The following is a 13,378-nucleotide window of genomic DNA, read 5'->3' as shown; positions in this document are numbered from 1 at the left end:
GAACACAAACAAACTATCACACAATAGCATGCTAACTTAAAACACCAGTAAAAGTAAACTAAAATTTCTAGTAAAAAGTGACTCATAAAAAAAAAAATTAAAAAAAAAGTGACTCATTTTAAAGTCATGTCAGAGAGGTATTTTATAGAGCTTATTTTTGAATGTTGAGCAGTCACAGAAAAGGTCTAGCGAAGTACATAGAGACAGAATTCCCTCCTTTCTTGGTACTTTTTAATGATGAGTTATACAATTACACAAATTGGTTGACAGTTCTCCCTGCATAGGACTTCCTAAAACATCTTTTCTTTTACTTAGCTCCATGTTGTTATCAGCAAGACTTTGGCCAAAGTGGTTGTTGACTGTAAGGAAGTGGGCCAGAAGGCAATCAATGCATCGGCGAATATCACATCGGATGGTGTGGAAGTACTGGGGAGATTGGTCAGATCAAGAGGACCCAACGGAAACTCTGCACCAGTAAGTAGAAAAGGAAGTGAAGCTGTGTGTCTATTACAGGAAAAACCCATTTAATATACAGTTAGCTGTTTTCAAGGGAGGGAGTTTGGTAATGAGATAGATGGACAGACGGATGGATGGACTGATAAATAGATAGACAGACAGACAGACAGACAGATAGATGGTGACTCTTTAAACAAACATGGATGTTCAAGGCAGTAGGCTGCTGGTATATGATAAAGAGAATGCTTCAGGTACTAGGCTAGTTAATTATCTAAATGCACTTTAAGATTTGAAGATTAGCGGGATGTGGGGATGTTGGGTGGCTTGGGAGGGAGGGCTAGGGAGTGGGAGGAGGGAGGAGGAGGGATCTTTGGGTGGTATGTAGAGTGAATAGAAAATTTCTTAATAAAGAAAAATGAAAAATATTAACATTATAATATTCAGCACTTAATTTGTGACGTAAGTGGTTTGTTGTTGGAATTCAAAACTCTACGTGTATAAATTTATGCAAGAAAATACAAATCCATACAAAGTTTCTCAATATTATACCTAGGGAAATGGCATTTGCCTCTGATTTGGGTTAGATTTGTATATTTTAAAATTGTTTGTGCTATCACTAATGTGAGATTTACCCTTTAATTATTAGTCTTTGCTTATGTAAAAATCCTTCTAAAATAACTTTTATAGCACTAAATGAAATTTAAGTCTGGGAGACTTTCAATTGGCACAGAAATCACATTCCTTTCACTCACTACCCACAAAAAAAGAATAGTGTATACTGGGTTTCATTTTAACAGCATACATTCACAGCTAATTAGTAGCACACTCTAATTTGAGTCATTCTAGAACTAGTAACTTTCTTTTTAAAGAACTCTGACTATTCTTATCTATATTTCTTTTTTATATAACACTAGAAACTGTTGGCCAGAGTGTGTAAAAATACAGAATTAACAAACTAAGAATATGCTGGATCAACACATTCAAGGATGAATAGATGGACTCATTTAAGAGAGGTGGGGGTGGGAGGCTTGGGGAGGGACTCTAGGCCCAAATCACTTAGTACTACTATGATTTTCTTAATTTTAGGCATGGTGCATCTAATATCCCTGACAGTGTAGTACTCAAAGGTGATCAGCTGTGTTACTGGAGAAATGAAATTTTTTACAACAATGAGTTTTCTGTCTTCCACCCCACATTTTACAGACAACTAAATACTCATTTACAAGTTGATTATTGACAGTTACAGCTTTTTGCTTTTTCATTTATTCATATTTTACCTCTCTAGACAATATAAATTCCCTAAAACAACAGCATGGGCTTCCTTTAAAAACCACCACAGTGTCTAACATATTTCTACAAGCAGAATTAGTATCCAAGAAACACTTACTAGAATGTGAACAGAAATGGACTATTTCTCACACATAGGGTTTTGTTTGTGGTTCAGAGGCTTGATCATAGGACCTTGTGACTGTCAGGCAAAGGCCTCCAACTGAACTACATGCCTAGTACCAGACTATTTGACTTGCATAATCTCTTTCCTTCAAAGGTAGTAGACCCCACATGTGGCATCGACTGCAATCTCTTAAACATATCCTACTCTCCCCTACTTGTATTTTATAATTATACTTTACAGTCCTTATGTTTCAAATTACACCATGGGTAATAATGTACTCCATGTACATAACTAATGAAATATCAAAAAATTGATTTCGAAACCTAAAAGTGCCTGTACATTTCAGGTGCACTGATGGTACCTTTTCACTTTGGGACACCAAAGAAATGCAGTTAAACAGAGGGCCCTTTGTGGCAACTTGTAGCCAGAAGCAGACAAAGGGGAATTTATAGATGTCAATAACTAAAGAGTTCTTTGTAAGGCTTCCCTTATAATCTAGAAGTCTACATAGGGCTACTAAATAGATTTTCAGTCTTCCCACTTACTAAAGAATTTGCTTACGCTGAATTGGATAATATTAGGTTAGATCGTAAAAATGCGATTGAGTAGTCCTAGTCTTGCTTCAGGAGGCATTGCTTACTGGTACCATTGCCTCACGAGAGAAGTCCTGGCCTTTGGGTTTCATTTTTAAAAAATATCCATCTCAGTATTTGTCTTCCTCTGATAACCAGCAAAAGGGGACATGTAAGGAGCATAGTTCAGATAATCTCAGGAGGGGGTATGAGCAATGGGCATGGTTCAGTTAATTCCGGGAAGGAGTATGTGTAAAGGCTTGTGGTTCAGATAATTCAGGAGGAATAATTATAATAATATCTCCCAGGTCAGCATCATCTGCCAAATCTAGCAATAATTCAAAATGTTAGAGGACTGCAAAGACTCTATCTCTGAAGGAAACGTATCCTTTCAAACCATAGTCAGAGAAGGAGAAAGAATTTAGGGACATAGTAACTACTGTATAGAAATTGCTCACATTCTTAACAAAAACAACTTGTGCTCAGAAATGCAAGATTCTACAGGCAGTGGCAGCCCCTAGGGAGACTAAACTAAATAAGCAGGCCTCACTTAGCTGTCAAAACACATGTGGAAAGAAAGTAACTGCCTCTCCCTTCCAGTTTTTCCTCTAAGAGGTCTGTTACCTTTTTTTTTTTTTTTTTTTTGATGATTCTAGAAAAAGTTTGAGCTTCTGGCATGGATCTATGTTTCTTAAAGTTTCTCTTCTACTTTTTTGAATCTAACACTTAGGCAGTTATTCAACTGGCATGTATTCAGGCTCCTGCTATTGATATAAAAGAAAAATATGTCAGGGAGCCACCTATAATTTTATTCACTGAGTAGACATTTTTGGTGTAGAATTCAACAGTAGACTAGTTGACGATTCTTTAATAGCCAAGTGTTAATTTTTTTTCTATATGGAAAACAGGCTTCCCTTCACATTATATATTCTGATCACAGTTTCCTCTCTCCCAACTCCCCCCAGATCTCCCCTACTTCTCCACCCACCCATATCTACATCCTTTCTTTCTCTTATCCATTAGAATACCAACAGGTATCCAAAAACAATAATAAAATAAGACAAAATAAGCAAAGCAAACAAGCTAGAATAGGACAAACCAAAAAATCAACACAAAAAGAGCCAAAGACTCAAGAAACAGATACAGATGCACACACACACACACACACACACACACACACACACACAGAAAACCCATAAAAACAAAATCAAAAACCATTATTTATAAGCAAACCATTATTTGAGCAAAATGGCAAGGTACAGAATGGAACAATATATTTTTTTTTAATCAGCTACACATTCAATAGAGGACCGATATCTAAAACATAAAAATAACCGAAAAAGCAGGACATTAAGAAAACAAGTGCTGGGGCTGGAGAGATGGCTCAGAGGTTAAGAGCATTGACTGCTCTTCCAGAGGTCCTGAGTTCAATTCCCAGCACCCACATGGTGGCTCACAACCATCTGTAATGAGATCTGGCACCCTCTTCTGTGTACATAATAAATAAATAAATCTTTAGAAAACAAGTGCTGGGCTGGAGAGATGGCTCAGAGGTAGGTTAAAATCCCTGACTGTTCTTCCAGAGGACCAATTCCCAGCACCCACAGGACAGCTCATACCTGTCTGTAACTCCGGTTCCAGGGGATCTGACACTTTTACATCGACATACATAGAGGCAAAATATGAATGCACACAAAATAAAAATAAATTATGTATTTAAAAAATAGAATAAGTGCTAAATTTTAAAAAAGGAGCTTTCCATGTGTTGCTTTTTTAAATCCATAAGCTGTAACAGTAGCTAATACATATGTCTGCTGTGGTCTAGGAAACATGATTACCCTGAAATATCAATTTAATCTTCTAAAATCACAAAAAGAGATATTCATATTGCCTTCATTCTATTGATGCTAAAACTGAGGCTTGAAGAAGTTATTGAGAGTTCCTCTTTCAAAAAATGAACTTGAGATTTGAGACTCTGTCTGCCCTTCCCAGGATTGTGCGCCTTCTATTCCAGTGCTATCTTCCACTAGCACACACTTTGATTCTATAGATCTTAAGGCAGAGAAGTTAGTCTCGTCCGATCCAGTGACCATGTGCCCCATCTCTTCTTTCACAGCTTCAAAGACTTGTTATTTGAGTTACAAGCTTGCAAATAATTGTGGTCAAATCTTATTTTCAAAATGCTTCTATACTTCAGCGTTTAAATTTCTCGCAACAGCTATGAAAGTTGTTAACTTTCATTTCTGAACTTAATTAGAATGCCCATAGTTTTTCTAAAGTTTAATAATTTAAAAGCAAGTCAAGTCTCCAAGCTCTACCATGACAAGGGCTAAGTATTTCTTGCTTTGTTAATGAGGTCAATGAAAAGTTGGACACCCAGTGAGAAGTGGAAGATGGCTTAGGTCTCTGCAGCTCTACATATGGAACATTCTTATACATAGAACTCTTTCTATTTGTACAAATACATAAATGTACTTGCATTATTCAAGAAAAAATTGGAGGAGAAAATTTGGTACTCAGTGGAAAGTGGAGCCAAGAGAACTTTGAAATTCCCATTCATAGATCAAAATGACTCAATGGGCAAGAAATATTTTAATCTTATTTTCTTGCTAACATTTGACCCCAAATGACTTGTCTTTTGAGTTACACCCTGACAAAGTGTCCAGTGATGGAAAATGAGCATTTGTAATTGGCTAAGTATTCCACTTAGAGAAATTACAAAGTATAAATGTGGAAGGTTATGTGTCCTTTCTTGTGTTTTTAAAATCGATCTTTTATGTTTTGGGGGTTAGTTAAGTAAAGGGGAGCTGTCTCTTGTATTAACTGCCTGAGGTATGACTTTTTTTGAACCATGTCGTTTTGCATTCTAAGGCACTCAAGTATGAGATGCTTTAACATAGCATTGCTGTGTGATCTCCTGTGTAAGCTGTACAGTTCTGCATACCATTGCTTTTGGAATAAAAGCCAGAAGCCTTTTTTATTTTGTTGTTGTTGTTTAATCCGTCTGCAGAAATATGCCTTGGGAAAGAAGTCCTAAGCACAGGCTAAGGAATCTAAGTTATCACAAATGCAAAATGACTATGAATAAATTGGTTGTACTCGAAGAAAAAGCTGCTGATTCCATCTAACTTGCGAAAGAAAAGGCAGCCCACGTAGTAGCATTCCTCAAATGATAGTATTGGCTTCATTAAGTACTTAGTGGATGTTTGATCCCTTCAGGAGATAAATTGAGCTCATACAAATCCTAATCACTCCACAGGGCAGAGAGCTAGGCAAAGGTTTATAGGTAGACATTATGCAGTTCTAGTGGCTGAGTGTTGAATGTTTATTGGAAAAACGTCAAGAAAGCTTGATGCATACTAGGGGTGGTGAAGGGCTTTTGCTTTAAGTAAATCTTTCCATTCACTGAAATATTTTGACATAAAGACTTTATCCAGGAATGTTAAATTTCTTAATGCATGAATGATTTCCAGACATAGCTGACTGTAGCTGATGCTGCCATCATGAGACCCACTGAATAAATGTTCTCAGATGCAATGACATTAAAAAGTCAGGCTGCACTATCTTTAAGTGTTTACCCAAAGATCCATTTATTACAAAATAAACCACACTGGTTTAGACCACACATTGCTTGTACTGTTCAAATCTCAACTGGAATTGAACTTTCACAATGTACTTCAGTTACTTAGGCTTTCCTTATTCCAGGACCTACAGACCTGGACTACAGAATGGACATTCCCATCACTGTGCTCCACGGTGATGATCTGAGGAAAAGTGATAGACACAGAGTGCTTAGATAGTACCTGGTACAGAGCAAATTTCCAAAACCTGTTGGTTGATATTGCTTGTTGCTAAGATTTTTTTCAAACAAAATGTTAAAAGTCAATAATAATTTAGAAGAAAACTATTCTGTCTCTGCCCTTGCTACTATCACTTTTATTTTGATTCTTACAGTTTCAGTTTCCATGCTTGAAAAGTAAATCATGAGAGAGTTGTGTATAAGAACTTTAAAATGATATTTATTTTTTATTGCAGTTGTGTTTCAGGCACTGTTCTAAATATTATCTCCATATTAACTCATTTGGACTTCACAACAAACATATGACTAGCTCATAGAACGGACAGTCCCTTATCTGCAGTACTTGGTATCAAAGAATTTGGAATTTTGGAATATTTGAATATACACAATGAGATATTTTGAGTATGGAATCCAAGTCTACACACTAGATCTATTTATGTTTGTGTATACCCTTTACACATACTCAGCAGGAACCTTAGATATCTTTAATGTGCTTGTATTTTATATGCAACCCACCCAGCAAGGCCAGATGTAGAATTTCTCATTCTCGGCATCATTTCAACATTTAATAAGCTTTGTACATTCAGATTAAGGGTGTTCAACCCATGTCAGGGCAAACTTTTACAGATGAGAAAAATGAGAATTTAAGACAGGAATGAATGTCTTCAAATAACTCAACTCACTAGGGTTGGAGTCAAGACCCTCACCCCAGCAGTCTGGCTCCATAGGCGCTAATATTTGTACTCTCTGAACTAATTCTTGCTATCTATATTTACAAAAGTCTGCTGTAGCATGCTTTTGGAAATGTTTTCATTTTTCAGTTTTTTTTTAATTGCTCATTATTTGTTGTATGGCTTCCCTGTTCTGGTTCATATATTGTATGTTTGGGGCCTGAGTGTTAAAATATCTAGGAGAACAAAAGTTATGTGCTCTGCTGGTATTTCAGCAAATGATATGTTGCTATGCATAAGTTCAAGAAAGTATGATATTTTGAATAGCCAGTCTCTTTTCAAAACCCAAGGTTATTCTGTTGACTTGTTAGAATAAATGTTCCAATAATGCACACAGTTGTTCTTAGCATGAGGACAGAAAGCTTGGTTTCATTTCCTTTCTGTTAGAAGTGGCTCTTTGGTGATGCTTCCCAAACTTCTGGTAGCTGGTTACAATAGTAGCTGCTACTTGAGCGCTGCCATTTGCACCCTGGAGGCTCTTGGCCAAGGATGAGTAGCATTCTTTGGACAACCTATTTATGGCCCTTCTTGAAAACATTACTTGCTGAAGGAAGGTTGAACATTAAAATGGAAATATTATCATCTTCCCAGTTCTGCTATTAATGGCATGCTTAAATATTTTAAAATAATGCAGAAAGAAATAAGTAGAAGTAATCAGATCATTAAGTTAGTGTTCGTCCTCACGAATGTTATAGAGATGTTTATGTATTTTTCACCTTGTACCTTGAGTTATACCAACACATGTAGGTGAAACAAGACTAAATATTTACAGTGTGACAAGTGGCTTAAATAAAAATACACCAAGTCCATGTACTCACTGTGAATCTCTCACAACACCTCTTTGAGTACAATATTTATATAGAATATTAATATTAATATAGTAACATAATATATTGATTTTATCATATGCTAATATAATTAATTAAATCAATTAAATTAAATATAATTAAAATTAATATGATAATTATTACATAAGAATAGTATAATTTTATATTACTGTTAATATTCCCTATAAGTTTTTGTTTTGTTTTCTGACTTTACTACTATCTCAGAAAAGGCTATACAATATCTTGCTTACAGAACAATAACTGCACAAAGGGATGAACTAAGAGTTCATTCCTCTGATAGTCTACATGTTTATTATGTGTTGCATACTGTGCTAAGTGACTCAGAGAGGAGCATGTCTCCTTAACTTGAGGAATTTAAGGAACTGATAATACAAATAACTGAACTGTGGATGGGAAGTAATCTATGAAGTCATCTAGAGTGCTCTATGATTACAGGGGCTTCGAAGGAAGGCTTTGACCACAGAACTAAGCTTATTGTAGTAGATCTGAGAAGGGGGAGTTATGATTCGGGGAGGATTTAGATGGAGCAACTGTAGATAGAAAGTTAGAACACTGTGCATTTCAGGGACAAAATTAGCTTGAGTTTATTTTTAAATTTACATACTGGAATCTTATGTTAGATATACTTTTGTGTTTTATCTTTCTATTTTATCTTGGATGAAATAATTATAACTATGAACACCTTTTATCTGTATCCCCCTTATTGAATGATGACTATCTTTTTAAATCAGTTCCAGTTACAGATGTTTGATATCATTTGCTCTACATCGTGGGCCAGTAAAGACAGATGCTGTGAACTTCCTGGCCTGGTAAGAATTCTTTCACCTCTATCAGAATTAAAATCTATGATTTCTTTGGAATTGAGCGACTGTTTCTCAATATTCATACCATAGGCAATTCCTTTTGTGTTGATAACTAAAGTCAGGAAGTTTTAATAAATAGACAGAAAAGAAGAAATCAATGAGGCCATCACATATGATCCCACATAGTTTGGTATCACAGATGTCATTGACACACACTCCAGATGCTTTTAAACTTCCTGCTTCACAAAGCTTCCTAGGCCAAAGGAAATACTTAAAAGTTCCACTTATGAAATGTTTAGCTATAAGCCTCCTCCTTATCCTAACCACTCAGTAGCCATAGGAAAATATTATACAGGCATTGAAAGGAAAGTATGACATTTCTGTTTGATTCTTGATTAATGATGATTATTTATTAGTGAGAAGTGTATGTCTACTGAACGTGGCAATGTTTCCATGTCTTGAGGTTAGATTATGCCTGTTCCTCACTTCCTTTTACACACTGATTTGCCCCCTGGTCTTGCTTTTCATCATAGCAACTACTGAAAATCTAGGATTGTAAAGATAGAACACCAAAAAGATGTTTCAAAATATGCTGTTGAAATGGTAGACTGCTTTTGTTTATCCATTTTATTCTGTGAGGAGGGTGTCATGTCATCCAGGCTGTTCTCAAATTAACTATCTAGCCTAGTATCCTATTTATATTTGCTTGTCAGTTTGACACAGCCCACAGTCACCTGAGAGAGGAATCATCTGGTTAATATTAGCCTGAGGACCTATCTATAGGGAGTTGTCTTGACTGTTCATTATGGGAGAACCAAGCTCACTAAAGGAAGTACTATCACTAGTCAGCAAGTCCTTAACACTGTAAGTTAGGTTACCTTAACACCAGGTGAGCATGGGCCTGTGAATGAACCAATGAACAGACTCAATGCATGGTTTCTGAGTCAGGTTCCTGCTCTGACTTCTCTCAAAGTCAGCTGACATAGACCCTCTCCTCCTCTAAGTTGATTTATTCAGAGTGTTTGATCACAACAGCAGAGAGGAAACTAAAACAAGGATGACCTTGAACTCTGACCCTCCTGCCTTTACCTCCCAAGTCCCAGGATTTCAAGGTAGCATCCCTATGCCCAGAATGAAGCTCTGAACTGTCTTGAGCTAGTTATGCACATGAAGTCCAATGGATACCAAGTGTTACTTTATTTTCCTTGATTTTTTTGAAACATTCACAGTGTCAATAGGAATTTAATAGACTGCCCCAGGCTATCTTGTCACACAGATTTGGAACTGTAGTCATCATCTGTATAATTTGACACTATTAGAAAACTAAGCATTTCCCATTATTCTCTCATAAAGTTGTATCTATAAGTCTACATGTAAGCAGAAAAAGAGATCCATATCTTAGGATCCTCATGGAAAGCAAGCTAATGTAGGAGGCTTTGCTGTGGCTGGGCAGTTAGCGTATCTTAATAATTAAACACGCACAACAAGAACAGTCAAGTCTTTATGAAGTCCAGAGGATTTGATGTTAGAACCAGATTAAAACATTTATTACAGGCAGTAAATTCCTGGAGGCCTGTTTAGGGAAGCAAGTAACTCATTCTTTCTTCATCCAGATAAGTTTCTAAACTAGTGGTGAATTAAACAAGACATCTTAGTGTTAGCCATAAAGGAAGATAGGTTGGGAAATAGAAGAAGAAACAGAATCTCACGTTGTATCAAGCAAAAATGTGGTCCCCAGTGCCCCTAAGAAGGACCTAATTCTTTTTCAGTACTTTTCTCCTTGCTTTATTCATTGAAGGCTTATAATTCCATACCTGGACCACATACTATCAACAGTAGCAAGAACACCCCTGAGTCTTGAAACAGGAAGCCTGGTGCCAAATTCATTTGAGGGGGGGAGGTCTTTTGGAATATTTAAATTTATGTTTTAATCTAGCCTACAAAATATTAGGACAGATGAAATATGTTAGCAGGAGATTTGAATGGAAATCTTCCTTTATTGTCCATCATTTAAAGAAAAGGATGTAAAGATTATTTAGGTGGTTGGTTCAGCTGTTTTGGGGTTTTTAGTTTGAATATTTGAGAGACTTACTTTCATCTTGGTAATTTATTGTCTGTGCTCTGTTACATCTCACCTCACTGTCCTGTGAGGTCTTAAATGATGAAGCCCCTTTCCATCTACTCAAAGGGACTGGTGGATGCTAAGTCCTATAGGGCCGAGGTCCTTTTGGCATCTGCTCCAAATGGGATATTTAAAAATTGTACAAGATGGTTACCAGGAGTGCTGCCTTGCTCTACATTGGAGTAACTCACTTGGATTTATTCAGCCTGACATTGCCAATCATTTTCTAACATCACCTGTCAGTAAATATCCCAAGAGAGGAGAAGAAGGACCCCTACCATAAAGCTTCAGGCCCACAGTGTTTTCTTAGTTTCAGCTACAAACCCTGATAGAATTGTCACAGGACACAGATGTGCTTAAACAGTTTTAGTTCTTCGTTTTAGTTCCTATACAGTAGGTTTGCCTGAGTCTTTCAACTAGGTTTCTTTCATTCTTCAAAACAGAAAAACGATGTAGCATAATGAAAGTGTTTAAGGCCTTTAGGTCAAAGAGCGTTGCTATTCTAGATGAATTAGATAAAAACGAAAAATGTCCTCTGCTCTCTTTTTTCTTTGTATCTTCATTTGGATTTCTAAGCCAGTTTCAGCAAATCCCTCTACAGCTGGGATAATCGATGATACATATGGTCCATGCTGTCTCCTTACGGAGGACATGTGCAGCTGGGAACTTTATAGTATAATGTCCACTTAAAATTTTAAAATACCTCCTAAAGTATTTTTCTTAGAGTTAATAAAGCAATTTATATAGACCGTCTTGTTCACAACTACCTTTTTTTCCCTACTCAGAGGGATGAAGAGTCCTGCCCAGACCTTCCACGTTCCTGCTCTTGCTCAGAAACTAACGAAGTGGCTCTAGGACCAGCTGGCCCCCCAGTAAGTCTTGCTAGCTCAGCCTTGAATGTTCTTCAATAGCGTTAATGCCATCACCTTGGGTTTCACTTGCGCTGCCTACTGAACTAAGGGGGTGCTACCCACTTAATCTTGAGTAAACTTAGACACATCTACAAGATGATCCTCTTCCGACCATGCCATCCACCTTCCATTGCTTTATGTGCAAAGTCCTCCCTTTAAGCCACCGTGGTTTATCTTCAGTGTGAGTTTCAGTCATTGGCCCCCTGCTTATAAGATTAGCATATTGGCCTGGTGATGGTGGCACATACCTTTAATCCCAGCAGAGCCAGGCGGATCTCTGTGAGTTTGAGGCCAGCCTGGTCTACAGAGCAGGACAGGCACCAAAACTACACAGAGAAACCCTGTCTCAGACAAACAAACAAACAAAAAGATTAGCATATCCTCTTGCTGCCCACTCTGTATAAAAATGTATATGTGTTCTGTTGATGCTGTTGAGCCATTTTTAAGTAAACCGGTGCACCTCTTGAAATAAATTGGAATTACACAGGGGGAATGTTAAGTTTCAGTGATCTTCAGTCCTTTTGTTCAACTGAAGAAGTTGTCTGGTGTCATCCATACTCACACTGTTCACTTCTCCATTTATAGAGCAAATTTTTTTATACAGACTTTAGTAGGAGCAAAACCTAGGTAAATTGAATGACACCATCTATACTGTATTCATTTTTAAGGTGATCTAGCAGTACTCTTTTCTACTTATTATAATTCTTTATTTGCTTTGACAGATTTATTTAAATGCATTAGCCAATTAAAATATTCAGAGGATACACGCATTGTATGTAGATGTGTGTTTACAAATGTGAACAAATACATAAAGAATGTATTCACATGTTTGTTGTGTAAATAGATACGTCTAATAAAGGAAATTTCCACTAAAAATGGCACAGTTGGTGTACTGATATGTCAGAACATCTTAGGAAGAAATACAAATGATTGTAATTTCAGAAACACTAAATTACGTTTACTTCTGTATAAATAGTTGGAGTTGAATTGTTGCTTTTTCATTGGCTTTCATTTATAAGTTATGGTATAAAACACACATAATCCCATGCCAACTGAGTATTTTATTTTTTTATATGTGAACCAAAGTAGCATTATATAAAGCTCTAAATAAACAAATCATATAAGAATTTTTAAGGTTTAAAAGGATCTGGCAGCAAAAGTTTTCTGAGGCTATGAAATGATCTGCAGGAAGGGCCAGAACTGGGTGGGAAGTTTCCAGTTGAAGATCGTGATGAACATTTACTGGTACACAATGTGTGGGCTTCATATAAAATAGCAATGACCTAATCCCATATTATGAAGGCAGATGAATAAAGTATGCTGTTTTGAGATTTGTTCTTGAGCTAATACTTAACATCTGTTTGCCAGGGTGGTCCAGGACTCCGAGGACCCAAAGGCCAACAAGGTGAACAGGGTCCGAAGGTAATGTGTTCCCTCTTTGTCTCAACTAGTTATCACTTTGGAGTTAGACGTGACTACCTTGTGACTTATAGCATCTTATGCGTTTGTGACACTCAATTTTGACTTCTAATGCAGATGTGTTATTAAGTACTTAATAGCTCAGTCAAATGGAAGACGTTTGGGACAGACAAGAATGCCAGTGTTTATGCGTTTGTGACACTCAATTTTGACTTCTAATGCAGATGTGTTATTAAGTACTTAATAGCTCAGTCAAATGGAAGACTTTTGGGACAGACAAGAATGCCAGTGTTCTGTATGGCTTAGTCTACAAGGTGGCCCTAC

At 36.8% G+C, this 13,378-nt stretch overlaps 1 protein-coding gene across 1 annotated transcript in view; it reads left to right on the top strand.

Moving 5' to 3' along the window:
* Col14a1 (collagen type XIV alpha 1 chain) overlaps positions 1 to 13,378 on the top strand; it is a 174,846-nt gene that overhangs the window by 110,109 nt on the left and 51,359 nt on the right. The window contains exons 25-28 of the mRNA XM_059247022.1: positions 316 to 474; positions 8,531 to 8,608; positions 11,510 to 11,596; positions 13,004 to 13,057. Coding sequence (XP_059103005.1) covers positions 316 to 474; positions 8,531 to 8,608; positions 11,510 to 11,596; positions 13,004 to 13,057 — 378 coding nt within the window. The remainder of the gene's footprint in view (positions 1 to 315; positions 475 to 8,530; positions 8,609 to 11,509; positions 11,597 to 13,003; positions 13,058 to 13,378) is intronic.

Source organism: Peromyscus eremicus, chromosome 20, assembly GCF_949786415.1.
Source record: "Peromyscus eremicus chromosome 20, PerEre_H2_v1, whole genome shotgun sequence".
Classification (NCBI taxonomy): domain Eukaryota; kingdom Metazoa; phylum Chordata; class Mammalia; order Rodentia; family Cricetidae; genus Peromyscus; species Peromyscus eremicus.
Note: the sequence above shows the minus strand (reverse complement) of the source record. Positions and strands in the feature narration are given on the sequence as shown.